Here is a 21,901-nt window from a genome sequence, read left to right as displayed (position 1 = left end):
CTTAGTCTGTGCACTGATACAGTTATGAAGGAAAGTTGAGAAATATGGTAATACCTAGAGGGGGGATGAAAGAACAGGGAAGGAATTCTAAATAATGGAGACAACAGACATGTTTAAATGTTGATGGGAAGAATTATAATAGAAGAAAAGGTTAAAGATATAGTAATGAGATTTTTTTTTAATGGAGCAGGTACCTGAGAAGATAGGAAGAGATAGAATACAGAGCCATGTGTCAAAGAAGTGACCTTTGACACAAAGGGATATTTGCTCTGTTTTAGAAGAAAGAGAGCTGATGGGTGCAGAGGTAGGTTATTTGTAAATATCCTGCTGAAAGATGAGAGAGTTCCTATTTAAAGTCTTCATTTTCTGTAGGAAACATAAAGCATTAGATGAGCATGGAGGGAGAGAGAACTGGCAGTCAGAGGTTTGGTAGAGTGAGAAGATATGAAACCCTTATTATGGAGAAATGTGGTATTATGAGCACAAAGTGTTGAGTGACCATTTGAAGAGGGTAATCATGAATTTAGGGTACTACCAGTCTCCCAGAAAGGTGAAATTGTTCAGGGGTTGGCAGATGTAGATGGATTAGGTCCATCCAGAACTGGGATTACAGCAGCTAGGGGCAACAGCGGTGAGGAGGAAAGATAATTTTTCCAAGAAAAGAATTTTAACAATAGGCTATGGAATCAGGGTTGAATATGGAGGAACATAAAGACAGAAGGAGACTAATAGTTGAAACTGAAAAAAAAAATAGAATGTGGAAGTCTCAATGACATTGAAAAACTATTGCTCTTATTAGTAAGTGAGCTGGAAATAAGAGAGTTTTAGTTGAATGGTGAATGTTGGAATGAATGATTCAGATGTAGTAAAGATGTCAAGTTCCCGGGAGTAACTGTGAATACAAGAAGATGAGGGGAAGCTAAGTTATCAGGTGATAACATCCCTAACAGAGAAGAGAAATCTTCGCAGTGTGGTAAAATAATTTTGTCTTTAAAGATAAGTAGGAGATTATTCAGTAGAGAAAAGGGTAAGGGGAGAAGAAGGTAGAAAAGAGGAGAGGGAACAGATGTACCTGGAAAAATAAGATAAAATTCATGGCATTCTGGGGAACAGAAAGCCTAGTCAGAAGTTAGGTAGAAGTTCCTGGAGAAACTGGAAAGGTAGGATGAAAATAAATTCTGAAAGAATGGGTATGAAAGTCCAAGTAGTATAGATTTTATTTTTAAAGCCCAAGTTGTCAATCATGATGTCACAGACACTGGTGTGTAAAATGATTACAAGTAATATACATTTTTATTTTCTTTATTTTCTTTAGGGCTAATGACTTGTGAACAGGTGAATTTGTGGGTTTTATGACTTTGAAAAATTCTTTCCCATTTTGTCCTTGAATACTGTCCCTCTTCTGTTCACTTTGTTCTCTTCTAGAACTTCTACCAGATATTGGACCTATCTCTATATATATGCTAGTCAGGACAATGAATCAGTGTCAACCAATCAATGATAGGAAGACCAATAAATCAATTTTAAATCATCATAATCCTATATAATAAAAGCCTAATATGTTAAGTATCCTGTTGTCCAGTCATCCGTTCAACCAATCAAATATGCTAATGATATGCTAAGGCCACTCAACCACTCGCTATGATGTGCACTGATCCCCTGGGGGCAGATACTCTGACTGGTAGGTTAGCTTGCTGCTGGGGTCCAGCCAATGGGGACTAAGCCAGACAGGCCGGACGTGCCCTGGAGCCCTCCCGCAGTCCCTCCCCGGCTGGCCAACCTCCTGCATCCCTCCCTGGGCCCTATTGTGCACCGGTGGGGTCCCTCAGCCTGGCCTGCACCCTTTAGCAATCTGGCCTGAGGGACCACCCCGACCCCCCGCCGAGTGCACGAATTTCATGCACTGGGCCTCTAGTTTTAAATATTTGTAAATGTTAGTACTTCTGAAATATATTAAATATAAAGATCATTGTTTACTATCTCATTCTAGATCTCTGCTATTACAAAGATGAATTACCTTAGCATACATATCCAGATTCAAAGCCAAATACACAGATATTTCTCAAGTACTTTTCACCTAATTCTAATCCATATTTTTAAGTTTCAGGACTTAATTTGTTTATTGTTCAAGTCCTGGAACAAAATGTAAATAATAATGTATTTCCATTAAAATGTGTAAGTACAGTGCAAATTAAAACTAAGATTAACAAACTTCCTTAGGACAAAGAGTTATTTTTAAAGTTTCTGTATTTACAGGGACTGCTTACCTATGATGAGCCTGTGAAGAGCACCCTTATCTCCGTTAATAGCAGCAGCATGAACTTGGGATGCTAATGAGGAGCCAGTAAAGAACAAGTTCTCTGATCTGTTCATAGTCTTCTCAGCAACTGAAGAAACCTGAAACAATTATTTAAGCCATGAGCATACACAGGAAACATTTCTAAAAGCTGTCTCATTCGTTGGAAATAGATATATTATAAATATGGTTTACTAGAATCTGTGACTAGGATTCAAAAAATCTGCAGCCCTGGTCGTAGAATTGCCTTAATGTGGCAAATTGGGTGACCCTTTGTGCAAGTTGCTCATCTTTATTATGAAGGGATTAGATGCTCCTAAAACCCTTTTCAGGGGCTATCCCAGGGGGAAAAAAATGGGGGGAGACTCAATATTTAACATTAGGCACAGTGCCCCAAAACCACAAGTTAATACAAGTAATTTAACTCGACAAAATATTAAACATTAGAATTGATATTGGGAATAAAGTAATGACCAAGCCACAAAATAAGTATGACATGAACTTAATTGTTAGGTCAGAATTAATCACATTTGAGTGCTAAATTAAAACCTAGTTCTTTTTTCATGCAGATAAAAGACAGAATTTTTTTTAAGGCAGAATTTTAAATTTTTGTTGTTTCCTGGTTGCCCACCAGGGAAATACACCTAGCTTGAGACCCTGGACTCAGGATCTTACTTGGAACACCACATCATTAGAATTAACCATGTTTCATTAAGGAATTTTTTTTTTCTGATTAGTAGTCTGATATGGTTGCTAGAACTATCTAGAAATGCACTATATGCTTAGGAAAATAGTGAGTTCTCTATCATGATCATGTAAGCAGAGGCTGGATTACGTCAGAAATGCAGCAAGAATTCAAGTACCTGATGGGAAAGAAAGAGGGACAGTTGCATCAATGAACTTAAACTTTCTCCCAAAACATAAGACATTCCATCAAAGCTGAATGCCTAAATGGAGGAGGGAGGTTAAGAACTGTAAGAAACACAGGGAGTCATGGGGTTCAGGCACACTGGAGCACACATACAGCTATTTAAAGAGAGGAGCTGTTAATGAGCTCCTTAATAGCTTCCGAAAGGGTAGGCAAGGCCCTCTTTTGATTTTACCAAGGAGCATCACTACAATCTTTGTGACTCCCAAGAATTTGAGAGTTTTGTAAGAGAAATGATCACTACTGATGAGCTAGGACTTGTGTTGTCACTGACAGGGATTTTTGGTTCAAATGCTGCCTCAGAATGAAGGTGTTTTCTTAATTTTGGTAAAGGTCAGCTCTTCGTGTCTTTATTTTCATGGGCGTTGTGAGACACTTGTCATGTCTGAGCATGTCTGTCGTGTCAGAAAAGCCACTCTCATATGCAGGCTATATTTAAGTGACTTGAGAGAAGCTACAAAACAGGGGTGGAGGTAGAAACACAGTAGAGGAATAATTGCACTAGGGCTGTAGGCTCTATTCCATTAATAATAAGCAGCGTGTCCTTTGGCTACCTCAGCTCTCAGACTTCCTATAAAATGTGAAAATGGAAAAGGTAGATCACGTTGATTCATTCAACAAGTTAAGAACTATGGATGAAAAAAAAAAAAGGCCACATGCTAACCTGACTAGTTCAGGGAAGACCTGCATGGCGGTGGTGCAAACTCAAAGACCTAAAGTAACCACAAAGGATGGTCTGAAATTAAATATTTAACTGAGAGCAGTTTATAGGGGGTAGTCATGGCCTAGGCCAGTATTTTCCCTGACAAAGATCAATTTCGATCTTTACTGAGCCTATTGTCTTTGTGCATGTTAGATAACATACCTGTGAAATGTCTGGGTAACTTGTAACTTCCCTTTTTTTCCAGACCCCTCAGGGCACAACAAATGGCACCAGGGCTGGAAACCACAAATTCCCTCATTGTTATTGTTATCATGTTAATTGCCAACTGTTAACTATGTTAACTGTCCTGTGTCCATCTATGTAAAAGAAGCATATGTCCATCATTTCACTTTTTATCCAATCTCAGAGGTTTCCCTATCCGCCCCCCACCCCCAACCCCATTTGCTTTCTCCCATCTCCCTAATCTATCACCAATGGATTTCATGTAACCCACTTACGTCTTCCCCTTTGATGGTAATTTATAAAAACAAGGTAAGAAAACAAAAAACAAAAAATAAAAAAACCAGCCATCCTCTGGAGCATTATCCCAATCTGTTGAGATTTTGCCCGGCAATTAAAACAAAAAATAAAAAAACCAGCCATCCTCTGGAGCATTATCCCAATCTGTTGAGATTTTGCTTCCCGGCAATTGATGTCAGTTTGGCTCAAATAAACTCACAAAAATTCTTGACAGGTTTGAATGTTTTTACGTTAACAGTACCAACTATGTGCTAGGTGTTGTTCTGAACTCTAATACATGTCATTTTAGATTCTAAGTGTTCAGAATTTTACCAGACAGGAAACTTAACTAAAGTCTTGGTTTTGCCACTATCTAATTTTGTCACCCTGGGAAAGTGATGTTCTATGTTTTTTTTGCTTATTTGTCTTTTTGGCTCAAATTATTACTTTAGAGCTACTGTTTTTTTTTTCTGTAATCATATTTATAGATGAAAATCAAGACCGCTTTAATTATAAAATGCAAAGGTATCGTCATCACTACTAATTGTAAAACAAGCCAGTGTAATAAATGGTCTAATAATTTATAACTGTACAAAACTAGTGGAGCTGTAGTCACAAGCAAGGAAGAGTAATTCTGATTAGGACTAAAGGGCTGGTTGGTTGCGTGGGAAGTTCTCAGAGGCTGTGACATTTTAGATGAAATTACAGACAGCAAAGAGGTGAAGGCCATTCCAGGCGGCAGGAAAGCTGGAGCAAAGGCAAGGCATAGGGAGAACCACAAAAAAGAAGAATGCATCCAGGTACTTAGTCGTGATTGCTCGGCTACCATGTGGGGCAGGTGACCCGGCTGGGTGTTTGTAGCTGAGACCGGAGAGCGGAGGCCACGTGAGGATCCTCAACTGGCTAATAAGCTCCGTCAACTGTCTTGTGGGGAGTGACCACGCGTTAGCAGCGCTCTCACGCTTGAGCTTCTGTTTACAACGTGCTTTCCCATCCCATCCCGTATCTACTCCTCATCCGCGCCCGAAGAGACAATGAGGGATGCGTCGTTAACTTATTCAACCGAGGCCCCCAGAAGTGGCTCCGACTTAGCAGGCATGAGCGCGGAAAGCAGAGGCAGCAGGCGGGAAGGCCAAGGATGGAGGCTCAGGCCACAGGTCAGGCCAGGAGGACCATGAGTCTCAGGCAGGGGCCACGGCGGTGCGATTGGAGCTTCCCCAACCAGGCACCCTACTACTCACCCTCGCCTCCGCCAGGACTCGCGTCCCGGGGGCGGCTCCAGGAGGCACGACCCCCACTGGGCCGCCCCACCCGCCAGGAGCCAAAACCGTACCTACATCCAGCCGGGGCAGATCCCCCACTGCGCTAAACCTAACGGGGTCCCTCTGAAGGCCGCTGACTCTGGACCGCACACCCTTCTGGGAATTGTAGTCCCCATCCCTCCGAAAACACCGGGTACTCCCGCTCTCCGCCCTTTCTATCCCACAGGGCCTCGCGCGCAGAGAACCCAGTAGACCTGGGCTGAGAGCCTGACGGGAAAGGAGTTCTGGATGCGCGATGACGTGCTCAGCGGAAGTGGTCAAGGACTACGTTTCCCGACGTGCTCCGAGGTGGGCGGGACCCGGAAGTGAGGGTTGAGAGGCCTCTCTGGAAGTTGTCCCGGGTGTGCGCCGCGGGAGCTCCGGGTCGAGAGGACGGGGTGTCGCTGCCGGGAGATTCCTCCGCTGCCGCCGGCCCCGGGAGCCCTGCCCTTTCCTAACCCAACCCCACCTTACCCAGTCCCAGCGGCCAACGCCTGTCCCTGCCGCGGATCTCAGCGTTACCATGAATCCTGCCGTCTTCCTAGCCTTCCCCGACTTGAGATGCTCCCTGCTGCTCCTGGTGAGTGAGGGGAGGAATGACAGACCCTTCGACAGACGCGCGGACGGCGGGAGGCCGTCGCCGAGGGGGAACATCTCGGCCCCTACCCCTGCTTTCCTATCTTTTTCTTCGGTGGCGAGGAGTACACCCTCCGCCACCGCCTTCACTCTCGGCATTCGTCTGTCCACTTTCCAGGCCCGGGGTCCCCGAGGCCTGAGAAACCGCGGCCGGCGCTTGGGACCCATAAACGGGAGAGTTAGCCCTGGGGAAAGGCTACGAGGGAGGATCACAGCCGGGCTCGCTCTTTCTGTGCCCGGAGTACGGAGGTTGTCTCGGGCGCGAGGGCTCCTGGACCGGGCGGTAGCCCAAATCGCGAAGGACGGGGGGTAGACCGCTGCTGTTCCCGCTCATCACCTCCTTTCGGAAGGGGTGAGGCCCGCAGTTGCTGGGGTCGTGCGAATCTCGCCCCGGAGCCCTGAACCGGTGCCCGGGTTGGCAGGGCTCTCTGTTGTGGCTTGATATGATTGGTTGGGAACCCGGAACCGGAGGCTGGCTTGGTCTTCAGTGGGGAATAAAGGTTGGAGGCTGGAATTACTTGCAGCCCTGGGCCCAAGACCTCCCTCAGTGTTTGTTACAGCCCCTCTCCCAAATGTAAGCCGAGTTGTTCTTTGGTGCTCCTGATTTGCGGGTGATCACATTTTTTTTTGCATCCGTATGCACTCATTCCTGAACTCCTCCTCCTGCTCAGCTCCATCCCATCCTATAAGGAATCCTTCCTCAGTCCCCTTTCCTCCAGAGTTCATCGTGAGTGTGCAACCCAAGTGATCCATCCATGCTGCAGGTCAAATTGAGACGAAAGTGAAGGGCTAACTCCATATGGAAAAAAATGACATACCTTTAATTGCGCTGTTATATAACATTGGAAAAAAACTTTAATTGTAAAATTTTTTTAAAATATAATTTTATTTATTTCAGAGAAGAAGGGAGAGAGAGAGAAACATCAATGATGAGAAAGAATTATTGATCAGCTGCCTCCTGCACCGAGCCTGCAACCCGGGCCCTGACCCGAATTGAACTGCAACCTCCTGGTTCATAGGTCGACGCTCAAGCACTAAGCCACGCTGGCTGGGCAATTGTGGATTTTTTAAACACCAAATTTAAGATGGACATTAAGTCAAAATCACTTTCTTTACAATTTAAAAAAACATAATTAAGTCACTCAGAGGAAATCATGCTGGTTACCAGGAGAACTGAGACTTCAATCAGGTCTCTTGACTTACAGTGCTTATTTCACCATAGTACATTACATTTTTAATATTTGTGTTTAAAATAGTTTCCCTTCCTTCCTCTACCCTTCTTCCTTCTCACTTACCTCTGTGATTTACAAGTCATACATGAAAACCATATACAGTATTAGCTTGAACCTTTTCAGTGGAAAAGCACTATAAAGAAAACTAAAGGGGCTGGCTGTCAATATTTTTGAGAACTAAAAACTGTATATAAATGTGTTAGTATTAAGTGATTACATGATAAAGTGTCTTATTGCCACTATACCACAATGAGTGATTTCTGTATATAGGAAAATATTCTGTATAAAGTTGATTTTTGGTAATTTCATTATACACTGTGGTTCTCTTTTCCTTCTCATTGTTATTAGAGGCCAGTCTCTTTTTAAGGACACTAGATAATGTTATTTTTTATATCCATATAGTGGCCTGAAATATGAGTTGTCTGCCAGAAATCACTTTTCAATTACCAAAAAAAAAAAAAGCAAAGGGAAAAAAATCTTAAAATAGTGGAAAGAAAAGTTGACACTGAATAGAAAGCTATATCAGATGTACTTGAAATGGTATGTTTGATTGGAGAGCTAAGTTTAAGAAGGAGCAAGAATTTGTTTTGAAATAATTTATGCTTTTTATAGAAAACCTACAAATCCAGTTAAAGATAAAAGAAGGAATTTTTTTTTCTGGTAATTCTAAAATCTAGTTAACATTTTGTATATTTATCTAAGTAAATGTAGAGAAATAGAAACTTAGAAATCATTTTAGAAAATACCTGTAAGATTAATGGGCTGGAAAATAAAGCCCAAGAAAAAGTTTAATAAACAAGAATTACAAGACATGCTAGATTCAATTCAAACACAGTGTTTACCAAAGTAGTTTTAGCAATTTATACCAGTTAGCAAATATTTGTAAAATATCTGTCTAGTCGTAATGAGCTATTTATCTAACTGGAAATTATGTCTCAGTGATGGAATTCGCTTACTCAGTACCTGTTTGAAAATATGTCCTTTATCTTTCCCAATGTATTTTATTCCTCCTCCCTCACTTCTATCAGATTTGTTTATTCCCTCCCATGTACAGCCGCTGAGTATTCAAGTTTCCACCTAGCTGAGGTCATCATTTTTTCCTTAAGTAGCCTGTTCTAAAAAGCCACATATTCTCTTACTACAATAATTTTTTTCAGGCAAACTATACCTCAGCCCTAAAGGACTAGATCTATCCAGACTTAGTGGTGTTCATAAAATAACAACTGAAACATATAATCCTAAACTTTTGTAGGCAAGTGGTTTCCCTTGATCTCAAAGGCATTTTGGAACATCACTCTGTGCCTAAAAAGCTCATTGTGGCCCTAGCTGGTTTGGCTCAATGGATAGAGCGTTTCAGCCTGCGACTGAAGAGTCCCAGGTTCGATTCCTACCAAGGGCAAATGCCTGGGTTTCGGGCTTGATCCTCAGGAGGAGGTGTGCAGGAGGCAGCCGATCAATGATTCTCTCTCATCATTGATGTTTCTATCTCTCTCTCCCTCTTTCTTCCTCTCTAAAAATCAATAAAAAATATATATATATTTTAAAACGCTCATTGTGATCATTTTTTCCCTGGGCATAAGTACAAAATTATAAAAAATGTACAAAAGATACACATACAATGATATTTACTGCAAATCTTCAAATATATCCTCAGGTAATTTTTCTAGAATTATATTTCTTGGATCCCATGGTATGTCAGTTATTTAGGATTTCTGATACATTGTACCAAATTGCTCTACTGAAAAGTCTACCAATGTGTATTCCTACCAATGGTGTATGTGTATTCTTCCTCACACTAAACAATCAGTGGGTATTTTGTCATATGTGCCAATTTAGTAGTCCAAAAATGGTATCTGACTTAAAATTTACATTTATTTGATTACCACCAAAGTTGAATATTTTTTCATATTTATTAACCATTTATATTTCTCTATGTGTATGTAATGTAAGTGTTCACGTTATTTGTCCCCTTTTAAAAAAAATGTTTTCTTTTTACATCCTCAAGTTATTCAGAATAGAATAGTAAATCAGATAAGATACAATTTGAGGACAATAGAAAGTGTTATTACTTTGTTCATTTAGTGTCCGTTCAAGAGGTAGCATAGTGCAAAAAATCCTAGACTAGATGTTAGGGCATCTATACACAAGTTCCAAGTCTTCCATATACTTAATACTGTAACTAACCTAGAATAAATCACCTATCTAACTTTTTTGTAAGCACATTGAATTTAATGATTCCGTGATTCTTTGTGTAGTCTATCTTGTATTTCAAAAAGGAAATTTCTCTAACTCCCCTAATTAATAGAGTTACTATTTGACTGGGTATTTCCTCAAAAAAAAAAAAAAAAAGTCTGCTAGCTTTTCAACATGTTGCAGGTCTGTGCCCCCTCACTCTGTTATTCAGGGTAAAGAAAAGCATGCTTTGGCCACAGCTCTCCTGATATTGGCAATTGCTGTGCTCCCTTTCATCTAACCAAGTAAGTGACTAAAAATAGTTGGACTTTTCACAGCCTTTATTGATCTTTAGTCTACCTTTCATTCCATAGAGAGGTGCTTTCTGTGACCTAGGCTGCAGAGACTTTTTCATTGGTATTTTTACTTTCCTCCTGTTATTTGAATGCCTGTTTGCTATTTTCTATGAAGGAGAAAAATATACTTGATATTCATATCATGCTTCCAAGAAACTTATAATTTGGTGGGGTAGAGAAGATGTGTATGTCAATAATTAGAATTCCAAAAGGGAAGTGATAGGTGCCCTAATGTACTTGTAGAAGTGGGTTACAGATCTTGCTGCTACATAGAAGTGTGGTTGTGAACCTAGGCATCTGCATCACCTGGGAGCTGCTTCTAGCATCCTCACACCAGGCCTACTGAGTCAGAATCTGCAGTTTAACAACATACCCAGCTGACGCATATATACCCATTATAGAAGACAGCTGTAGATGTTTGAAAGAGGCATTACTTACTTGTCAGTGGGAGAATAGGAGAAGTCTTCTTGAAAAAAGATGAGAGTAGGGCCTTGAAAGGTTAATTTTCAGTCCTGAATGGAATGAATAAAAAAAGTTTAATAACTTAATAAATCTTTAACATGAGTACCTGTTTTATTTTGCTTTTTTAAGAAGTCTGCCGTCTGGCTTGCTGACATGGCCAGATGTCAGAATTGGCCCTAAAGAGTCTTGCAAGCCCTTTGGTGAATTTCCATGAGAACAGGTTATTATTTTCTTAGCCAAAATAAAGATTGTGGTCTTTTAATGGATTCTCACAGCATTCCAATTACTCCATTCAAGAGAGGAGGGAAAAATGCCACTTTGCAGAAGTGTCTTGTGTAATACTGTAGATCTCGGGTCTTGGTTCTGTCTTTGAGGAGATTACAATCAAGTTCTAACTGCTTTTATTCTATTGGTGATGTTCTTAAGAGCTCTGATTTTTCCAGCCCTGTGATTTTCTCATTAAGTAGAACCTTGAGCATTATATATGTGTCTAACTTTTAGTCAGCTGAATTTGTAGACATGAACATTGTTAATATAATAGTTAAAAGCAATGAAAATAAGGAAGAAATCATCTCAGGAAAACATTCTAGTAGTATATGAGCTAAGGAAAACCGTTGGGAGAATAGCCAAGTGCCAGTTCTTTTTCCTTGAGATTATCAGAATCTATTCATGGGACTTTTGATAATTGGATTTAAGAACTTTTTTTAGAAAAAGGTCTTTAGGAATCAGAAGAATTTTTGACCCTGGTAAAAGTAATTGGGGCCCTTTTTATTTTTGTGGGACTCTCCCATCAGTGTCTTGCTCAGTTCAGTAGTCAGGAAGGGATATAAAAACCATGCAGTTATAATGACTGAAGTTAGAATTGTCTAGAGTTGTGCTGTAAATTTAAATTTATTAAAATTAAATAAAATATAAAGTTCCATTCCTCAGTTACAGTAACCATATTTCAGGTGCTCAATAGTCATGTAGCTAGTGGCTGCTGTATATATCAATACAGATTATGGAACATTTCTATCATTGCAGAAAGTGCTATTGGATAGGGAGAACTTCACTTTACTCTGTCTCAGAAAGAAAGACAAGTTGAGGTTAAACAATGAGGAAAATGTCTCAAGTAGTGTTTCAAAACTAGAACATATATCTTGTCTGTCCAAGGGCAATCACCAGGAGAATGTCCACAAATCTTATCAGTGAGCACAGATTTGCCTTTTGATTGGCTGTAGCAAATTTAGGGAAGCTCCAGAAAATACTAGTTAAAATTAGAAAATAAAAGTATGAGTGTTAATATTGATTCGTCTAAAAGGGCAAGTCACTTTCCTTCTTGAGACCTTAGTTTTTCAACTAAAAATTGAGTGAAATTGAATAGACTGTTTTGGGCTTTGTGATTTAAGAGGCTGCAATTGTCTCTGTGGTAAATCCCCTTTGAGGTGACATCTTTAGAAATGATACTTTAGAGTAGTGATTTTCAACTGGGGTGTCACAAGAATTTTTTTTTAAATCTTCACCCAAGGATATTTTCCATTGATTTTTTTTTTTTTTTTGAGAGAGAGAGAGAGGGAGAGAGAAACATTGATGTGAGAAACATCGATCTGTTGCCTCCCATACTTGCTCTGACCCAGGAATCAAACCTGCAACCAGGGTATATGCCCTGATTGTGAATCGAACCCACAACCTTTTGGTGTACGTAATGATATTCCAACCAACTGATCCACTTGGCCAGGGCATGCCACAAGGATTTTTAAAACATGCAAAACCTACCTGACTATTTAGGGGCACTGACATTTCCCCCCTTAGATTATAAAATAAAAAAATGACTACAGCCAATACAACAATGGCCATCTGGTGTGAATGAATCAAAATTATACCCTTTTTTGTCAGACCAGCAAAAAATATATATTTTTGGTGTGCTGCAGAATTTTAGTAATTAGTTTATGAGTGCCAGGAGATGAAAAGATTGAACATTGTTGCTTTAGAGGAAATTTTATTTTACTTTGTTATTTTTAAAAAATATATTTTTATTGATTTCAGAGAGTAAGGGAGAGGTAGAGAGATAGAAACATCAATGATGAGAGAGAATCATTGATCAGCTGCCTCTTGTGCACCCCACACTGGGGATCGAGCCTACAACCCAGGCATATGCCCTTACTGGGAATTGAACTGTGATCTCCTGGTTCATAGGTTGATGCTCAACCACTGAGCCACGCCTGCTGGGCAAGAGGAATTTTTATTGACTAAGAACATACCTACATTTTAGTGGGGAAATTACCAGTAAAAAGATCGCCTGTTGATATGTTTTGTTTTCCTCAGGTATCAGAAGGATACCTTTTCCCAGGAGCTAATCTTCTAATTAGTGAATGTGCATATCTTACTGCCTACTTTAAAATAAATGGCTAGAAGTCATATGAGCTCATGAAGACAGACTAATATTTAATATTTAAAGCAGCTTGCTAAGAAATTTGAGCCAACGCTAAAGTATGATTTAGTGATTGAGTAGAGCTCATGAATAAGTTTTAAACAGAGTTAAAATTTCTTGGTAGTTGAAACAAGATACTCTCATAGTTAAATGCCTGATATTTTGCTGTTCTGTTGTATTTGGGGTTTTGGAAAATTCAACTTTTAAAAAGTTACTGACACAGCAATGAGGTCTATCTCTGCAGAAAGAACAGTTTCAAGTAAAGTGTGATTTAGAGTTATCCTGAGAAGAAATTTAGACATTCTAAATTCTTTTGATTTCTGGCCCAACTGCAGTAAAATCTCTGCTACCTGGTGACAAGCTCACACTTCTGTAATGACATCACATTCTGAAAGAGCTAAGAGAATAAAGAAGAGCTATTTGTTGTTTTTTTTGTAGTCAAAGTAATTTCTTAGAAAACATCTACTTAAATTGACTCATTCATCAAACTTTCTAGTACCAGTTTTTACTATAAGAGTTGATACTAATTCTCTTAGAAAGTCTTTGATCTGCTTACAATTAACAAAAGTATCACAGTATTGCAAAATACATGGCTCTTTGCTTAATCTTTGAACGAACAGAAACCTTAATTTCTCTTGAGAGCTATAAAAACTATACTACATTTTTTCCCATAGACTGGGCACTGTTTAACATTTTAATGTATAGTTGACTCTTGAGCAATGTGGGAATAAGGATCGCTGACCCTTTCCCCCCCTCCCCCCACACACACTGTTGAAGATCTTTGTATAACTTTCGACTCCCCAAAAACTTAACTAATAGCCTACTATTGACCAAGAAGCCTTACCAATAATATAAACAGTTGATTAACACATTATTTGTATTATGTACTGAATTTTTACATTAAAGTAAGCTAGAGAGAAAATGTTAATAAAAAATCATAAGAAAGAAAATACATTTACAGGATTTACATGTATTTATTGAACACAACTACAACCATGTATAAGTGTACCCATGCATTTCAAACCTGTGTTGTTTAAGGGTCAACCGTATGTCCTTCCATTTTTTGTGTGTGTATATTTGAAAGGACTTTTAACAGTAACATGTACATTTTGAGCAAGGTAGGATTGGGCTCTTGCTCTTATTTGATCCTGGTATAGAGTGGTAGACCATTGGTGACCTGGATTATAGAAGCAAAAGATGCCCATGCATGTACATGTGCTTGTACCCATATAACTTGAAAATGACACCTAACTTGACCATTAAACTTAAAAAGTTATTTAACCTTTCTGAGCTTCCATTTTCTCATCTATCAAATGGGGATAAAGACCTCTTCTGCAGAGTTCTGGGAAGACAAAATGAGACTCTTTGTGAATGTGTCCATGGCACATTGTAGGCCCTTACACTTTTCTGGTTTCTGCCACATATTAGGTGTTCAAAAAATGTTGTTTAGATGAGGGACAGTGAGTGAGTGAGTGAATGAATCATTTCCTTTTTTTGTAATTTTCAAATTGTCCATCCAGTGGTATTAAAATTGGGTGCACTGAAATGAACTGGCATGACTAGTGTCCAGCCTCTGTGGTCTTCTAATGCTCATAATTGCACTGTCATAAAAACAGCCTAATCGTGTGACTATTAAGTGAGTAAGTTATCTGCCTAGCTCTGTTTTATAACTGTACTTAGTTTTGTACTTATATTTATTATGTAATGATGAACCCTGTTTAGACACTTGATTGGAGAATTCACTTAGCCTATTTGAGTCTTATCATTTAACAAATATTTGCACTTACCATATGTCAGATATTGCAAAGTTTCATTTTCCTTATTTATAAAGTAGGAATAATATAATTCCTACTTCAGCTTCAGAGTTGCTGTGAAGATATAAAAAATAATATATGTGCTTGTGAATAGTAAATATAAGTTGTTACACTGGAATATTGTTGCATGCTTCAAACATGCTTATTACTTGGATTCTTCCACTGGAAGCCTAGGTATGCAATATATATTCCTTTCAGGGAGAGTTGGTACATTATGAAATAGTTCTGGATTTCCAGGATAACTGACAATACTAGACTATAGATTGACATCAAAGCTAGAAAGGCCTAGTTCATTTCTGGCTCTATGTGATATTAAGCAAATTTCCTTATCTTTCTGACCCTCAAATTTTCTATTTTAAAAGTGAGGATAATTCTGCAAGGTTGTAAGGTTAAGGTATATATAAAGTACTTTGCATTACCTGGCATATAGGATGTATTTTTGTTTTGTAAGGTAATGAATAGAGAAGGAAACCTTATCAAACTGATGAAGTCATCATTATGAAATGGAGAAAGTACCTTGGAGGAGAATAGTGCTTGTGCTGGCCATCTTTCTGTGCTTTTACTATTTTTTTTACCTTCTGAAATGGGTAAATGGATGAGGACTTTTATTTTAAAAGTCTGATTGTAAAATTAGTGGTTTCTTAAAGTGCTTATTAACTTGTCTCTTTCCCCTGTAAGTTATGACATAGTCTTATTAAAATAGTGACAAAAATAACTATGATTGATAAGAAATAACTAACTTGATATGCATGTCTGCTTTTAGTACAAAAGCAAATAAATTCCTGTAAGTGGTATAAATGAAGTGGTGAAACATGCTTTATGCTTTACTCTTTGAAAGGTATCATTTGCTCCACATAGAAAAATATCATTTCTATTACTTTGTACACTCAAAATCATTCAAAAATATATCTTTGACTGTTGTAATTGATGAGATTTGAAAAAACGATGACAATTTTAAAAAAAATATCTTTCTCTAGTTGAATTTATAAGGGAAGAGAAGATTATCAGAGCAGATTTTTGGTCAATGAAAAAATGCAAAAATAAAAATCCTATTTCTGTAAGTGTGGAAGGTTTAAAATTGCTGGTTATATGGTTTCATTTGTCCCTATAAGCCTAACTTACATATACCATAGTTATCCCTTCAATATTGCTTTCAGTGGAGTGTAAAGTTATTTACACATAGTATGTATAATATTTACTACTTCAGTAAATTTTGGCCATTAAGCTAAATTACTGTTCATTGATTTGATGAAAACTGAGGATATGACAAATTCTTTTTAATTTAGATACTGTGATGAAGGTATTTGTTGAGAACCTATCCTATCTAATAAAGAGGGAATATGCTAATTGACCCTCTCGCCGTCGCAAAAGAAGGTGGCTCCCACAGCCATTAAGGAGGGAATATGCTAATTGACTGGCCAGCCCTCAAAAAGATGGCGGTGCCCACAGCCAATGAGGAGGGAATATGCTAATTGACTGCCCCACCCTCAAAGATGGCGGCGCTCACAGCCACAAGATGGCGGTGCCCAGTCCCCTCAGGCCCGCCTGAGTGGTAGGTGAGTGGCAAGGCCAGGCCCGGCCGCTCCACACGCCTGCCTCCTAAGTCCCCCAGTCCTCTCAGCCCCCCATCTGCCCAGGGCCGGCCCGAAGCGCAGGCAAGCCCCAGATGTCGGCTGCCCAGCCGCCCAGGGCTGGCTGAGGCTCAGGTAACCAGGGCCCGCCGAGGCTTGCGCTGCTGACAGTGGCAGCAGCAGAGGTATGATGGGGGCGTTGCCTTCCCCTCATCGCCGGTTTGCCTCCTGCCCCTGAGGACTCCCGGACTGTGAGAGGGGGCAGGCCGGGATGAGGGACCCCCCCCCCTAATGCATGAATTTTCATGCACTGGGCCTCTAGTTGGTATATAAGACAGTTCAAGATGGGTATTTCAACTTAGATCAGGAAAAAGCCACTATATGATTTTGCTTTTCTAATGTTTGAATACATTTACAGATCCCTCCCGTTGGGAAGATGGCTACTTGGTTAGAAAAGAAGGTTACATTGTGTTTTCCAGTCCATAATGCTAAGTTATAAAGGTTTCCTTGATATACACTTGACCAACAGAGTGGTTTAAGGTATATAAAAAGATGAGCCCTCAAAAAATAGCTTTTAAATCCAAGAAGTGCCTAATATTCTGTAGCAAAATAATCAGATTTTCAGTCTTTTCTTTCTCATTTGACCCTCATGAGGCAAGAGAAACCACCTGGCTAGATATGACTGAAGTAGTTATGCGCAAGGCTGTTGTGTTTGATGCCTTAGTGGTCTTTTTTAGCTTACTTTATTTGGGGACTACTGCTTTGTACTGTAGTAGTAACTTCCCTTGATCATCTACAGCTGTTACTTCTAATACAGAATGGATTGTGATATTAGGAAATTAGCAAAGAGCTCGTCTATATTCCCACATGACATGATTTTTGAAGAATCTATCGCTTCTTTTGGAATATTACAATGCTTTGAAGTACAGCAAGCCCTTTAATAATATCATTTTGTTCAATGTTGTTTTGTTATAAAGTTGATGAGATGCTGTAGGAACTTAACTCTTTTTTATATCAATTAGCTTATGATAAAATTGGTTTGTTATATGTTGTTTCCCTTAAAATCAGAGAACAACGTTAAGTGGAGGCTTACTGCACTAAGTTAATAAATATACTTGAATGAACTTTTTAAAAATGATGATTGTGTTCCCCAGGTAATCTTCTGTTCATAGTCTTTATAGCATTTCATAGTTACCTACTGCATTTCTTCTTGAAATGCTGTTCTTCCTGCTTCTTTTGCTCCCGTAGTTTGTTTTCTCTGTTTCTCTCTCTGTTCCTCACTGGTTGGGGGAAGGGAAAAGGCCTACATTTAAGACAGAAGACAGTAAGGAGGTAAATGTGGATATTCTCTGATGTACTAAGAGCTTCTTTTCTCCTTTTCCATCACATCTTGTCATCCAGTCATTTTAACTCACAGCTTTAACTGTTGCCTCTCTAAAGATTGGAGAAGCTTGGGGGCTTGTTAACACTTAGGTCCTTGGGCTCAGTTACTTTCTTGGTGCTTTAGTCCTGGGTATATGAAAAGTGGTCAAATACAATTTCCAGATTTTTCATGCTAGTTGGTAGAAAGCACCTCATCTCTGTCAGCTGTTTTCTCATTGACTGGGCAAGGCATATAAATAGTGAAATTGCTGTAGATCAGTGATTACAAAGAAATTCTTTCTCCAAAATAGTCTTAACTCCTCTTTTAGTATCACCAGTCACCTAGGTTTATGACTTTGGCTTGTTGAACTTTTCAACCCTTTAGCTTGTCATCATGACCTGTTTGTCTTTGGAAAGTTTCCCCAAATCTCCTCTATCCCAGTCCAGGCCCTTGTTTTTCTTCCTTGTTACCATTGTACTCTTTGTCATAAAATTATGGAACACTAATCTTTCCTACATCTTGAAATCACTGTGCTCCTCCCTTAATGAGAAGTCTCCTTTATTATTTTCTGCTACAGTAGATATCAACCCCTGTATCTGATTTTCAAGGGTATTATACTCACTCTTCTAAGACTTTGGTTTTTTCATTAACAATCTGGCTCCAACTTCATCTTCCAATACACACTACATGAACTTCCATAGTCAGGTTTTGCTACTGACTTACTTTTTCCACAGGAATCATTCTGTTTAACCCATACAGTGCGCTTTGCCTTTTTCCTGCCTTCTCTCTAAATCAGTGGTTCTCAACCTTCTGGCCCTTTAAATACAGTTCCTCATGTTGTGACCCAACCATAAAATTATTTTCGTTGCTACTTCATAACTGTAATGTTGCTACTGTTATGAATCGTAATGTAAATATCTGATATGCAGGATGGTCTTAGGCGACACCTGTGAAAGGGTCGCCAAAGGGGTCGCGACCCACAGGTTGAGAACCGCTGCTCTAAATGTTTGTAGTTTACTTTCTATAAGTCTTATAGTACTTGCATCATATACCTTGTGTGCTCATTTTTCATCCATGGTCATGAAGCTCTTGAAGGACAGAATATACCTTTGAACTCCCTACAGGTCCTACCTGGTTCAGAGCTTCCATCCCCATAGGTTCTCATCCAGATACTGCCATAACCTTGTGGAAGAATAGGAGGATATGTTCTTGTACATGATAGGATTGTGATGAATGTGTAGAATGGAAAGGTGAGTAGATGCTCAGCCTGGTGAGGTAAAACTTTTACAGTGGATTGGTTTGTCCTGTACTAGGTGTACTGGTTAATGATGGTGGATTTTGTAATCAAAGAAAACACGATAATTTCAAGAGAAACATCAAAAGTGCTTTATTCAAAGTAATGTCCATCGCTAGCTACACATTTTCCCCATCTTTCAGATAATTTGTGGATACTGTCCCAATAGAACTTGTTTTGAGGCAAACCATTCAGAGACCCAATTTTCCACTTCTTCGTACGTTTTGAAGTGCTGCTCAGAAAGTGTATGTGCCTTCTATCGGAACAAGTGGTAATCTGAAGGAGCAAGGTCTGGTGAATACAGCGGGTGGGTTAATACTTCCCAGGCAAGATCTGTCAACATGTCTTTAACTGGTTTTGAAGTGTGTGATGGTGCGTCATCATGAAACAAAATCACTTTGCCGTGTCTTCTGGCACATTCTGGTCGTTTCATGATCAAAGCGTGGTTCAAATTATTATTCCTTAAACTATAAAATAATAAAAGTAGGGAATTAAATACTTTTGTTGCATAAAGGTATTTAGGAAAGTAACTATTTGCATTGATAGTGAAATAAGGAATAGTACTTTAAAAAATATACTTTGTTTTTTAGAACAATTTTAGGATCACAGTAGTATTAAGTGCAAGGCGTACAGAGATTCTCTGCCCCGTACACATGCATAGTCTCCCCTATTATCAACATCCCCTATCAGAGTGGTACATTTGCTACAGTTGATGAGCCTACATTGACAGATACTATCACCCAGAGTACATAGTTTACATTAGGATTCATTCTTGATGTACATTCTGTGAGTTTGGACATGTATTTACTATTATAATATCAAAGTAGTTTCACTAATCATTTTACTATCTCCATAGTTTTGCCTTTTTTTTCTCATATAATGTCATATTGTTGGAAACACGGTATGTAACTTTTACAGATTGATTTTTCTCACTTAGTAATAGGCATTTTAGTTTCCTCTGTATCTTTTTATGGCTTAATAGCTTATTTCTTTTTAGTGCTGAATAATATTGCATTGTATGGATGTACCACAGTTTATCTGTTTGTCCATTGAAGGACATCTTGGTCTTGAAGGACTTATTGCCTTGGCAATTATGAATAAAGCTGCTATAAGCATTCATGGCATGTTTTTGTGTGGATGTAAGCTCTCAGTTTCTTTAAGTAGATACCCAAGAGTGCAATTGCTGGATTGTGTGGTAGGCGTATATTTAGTTTTTTTAAGAAACAGCCAAATTGTCTTCCAAAGTGACTATATCATTTTGCATTCCCACCAGCAATGAATGAGAGTTTTTGTTGCTCCACAACTTTGTCAGCATTTGGTGTAGTCAGTGTTCTAGATTTTGGTCATTTTAATAAGTATGTAGTGGTATCTCATTTTAATTTGCATGGAATCTATAGTGATGTCACCTCTTTCTTCCGATACTATTAATTCCTAATTGTGCCAATGCTTGTTATTTTTTTCTTTCCTTCTTTCTCATAGCAACTAAGACAAGAGTGTGCAAAGGCAAGTGATTTCTAAACTCAGATTCCTTTTTAATAAACCATGGTTATTCCCTGATTACGTTTTTGATAGAGTGCTTAGAAATTGAAATATTACATGGAAGTGTGATGGCGGTCATGAGGTAATGACCCTTAATATATATGAAAGCTTGGAGACTCACTGGGAGGGGGTGGTGTATTTTATTTTTTTAAGGCATTTATTTGTTTGGTTAATAAAATTATATAGGTTTCCGATGTACAATTCTATAATACATCATCTGTGTATTTTATTGTTTGTTCACCACCGCACATCAAGTCTCCTCCCAATCACCATTTAAACTCCCTATACCCTCTTCACCTACCTCCAACCCTCTTTCCCTCTGGTAGTCACCATACTGTTGTCTGTGTCTATGAATTTGTTTCCACTTAAGCCCTTCACCTTTATCACCCAGCTTTTTTGGGGGGGGGGGGGTGGGTAAGACCAAATGAGGGAAAGACAGACCCATTTGCTTTACAAAGTTAATTAAAACAGTATGTGGCATACGGGGAAATATTAAAAATTATTCTGATGATAATTAGGATAGGTATCTCAGTAAGTATATGGCCTTTCAAGGACTAATTTTGAATGACATTTAGAATTGGTTTGGTTAGAAGTAACAGTATAATTATGAAGATACAGATTTTTTAAAGTAAGCAGCATATACATTAGACATATATAGTAATAGAGTTATTCTTGAATTTGGTAATAAAAATATCTTTTTAAATATATTTTATTGATTTTTTACAGAGAGGAAGGGAGAGAGATAGAGAGTTAGAAACATCGATGAGAGAGAAACATTGATCAGCTGCCTCCTGCATACCCCCTACTGGGGATGTGCCTGCAACCAAGGTACATGCCCTTGACTGGAATCCAACCTGGGACCTTTCAGTCCGCAGGCCGACGCTTTATCCACTGAGCCAAACTGGTTACGGCAATAAAAATATTTTTACCCTAGAACATAGTATTCAGGAATAAGAAACTAGAAAGCTTGAAAGCCATTCTAGAATTAAGTGAATGTGGAAAATGAGAAACCCAAGGTTTCACTGAACATTTTTCATTGAAGGCTGTTGACTCACCAAAAAACAGGGTAACTTGTTTGCTGGTGAAATAAAGGCATTCTTTAACATATGTAGGAGATATTTTCTTCACGTTCTACTGTGTAGAAATGCATATGCTATCAGCAGAAACTGGTAAGAAGAGACTTAAAGAATCTACACTAATAAAAGAGAAACATGGTAATTAGCGTACGGCTGCTACCCTTTTCATTGGCTAATCAGTGAGTATATGCAAATTAACTGTCAGCCAAGATGGCGGCCGGCAGCCAGGCACTGAAGTGAGCAGGGAGGCTTGCTTGCTGCGAACTCCAACGTTCCTCGCCTCAGTTGC

General features: G+C 39.0%; 2 protein-coding genes across 9 annotated transcripts in view; one reads left to right on the top strand and one right to left on the bottom strand.

Annotated features, from left to right (window-relative positions):
• Positions 1–10,596, bottom strand: part of INVS (inversin) — a 125,388-nt gene extending 114,792 nt beyond the window's left edge. Inside the window, exons 1-2 of one of the 5 annotated variants that reach the window (XM_014543225.1) lie at positions 10,522–10,596; positions 2,268–2,397 (exon numbers count right to left, since the gene is read on the bottom strand). In XM_014543225.1, the coding sequence (XP_014398711.1) occupies positions 2,268–2,373 (106 nt within the window). In that variant the 5' untranslated portion in view covers positions 2,374–2,397; positions 10,522–10,596. Of the gene's footprint in view, positions 1–2,267; positions 2,398–4,979; positions 5,009–5,212; positions 5,607–5,627; positions 5,913–10,521 lie in introns of those variants that run through there. The other 4 variants (XM_005870658.2, XM_014543224.1, XM_014543227.1 and 1 more) reach the window with 4 other exon arrangements.
• Positions 6,016–21,901, top strand: part of ERP44 (endoplasmic reticulum protein 44) — a 61,117-nt gene continuing 45,231 nt past the window's right edge. For 3 of the 4 annotated variants that reach the window (XM_014543230.1, XM_014543229.1, XM_005870654.2), the window contains exon 1: positions 18,849–18,953. Coding sequence is in view for 1 of the 4 variants with exons in the window: in XM_005870655.2 (XP_005870717.1) it covers positions 6,211–6,267 (57 nt within the window). In the remaining 3 variants the exon portion in view is untranslated. Of the gene's footprint in view, positions 6,268–18,848; positions 18,954–21,901 lie in introns of those variants that run through there. The other variant, XM_005870655.2, reaches the window with a different exon arrangement.

This window comes from Myotis brandtii, unplaced genomic scaffold (genome assembly GCF_000412655.1).
Source record: "Myotis brandtii unplaced genomic scaffold, ASM41265v1 scaffold320, whole genome shotgun sequence".
Classification (NCBI taxonomy): domain Eukaryota; kingdom Metazoa; phylum Chordata; class Mammalia; order Chiroptera; family Vespertilionidae; genus Myotis; species Myotis brandtii.
Note: the sequence above shows the minus strand (reverse complement) of the source record. Positions and strands in the feature narration are given on the sequence as shown.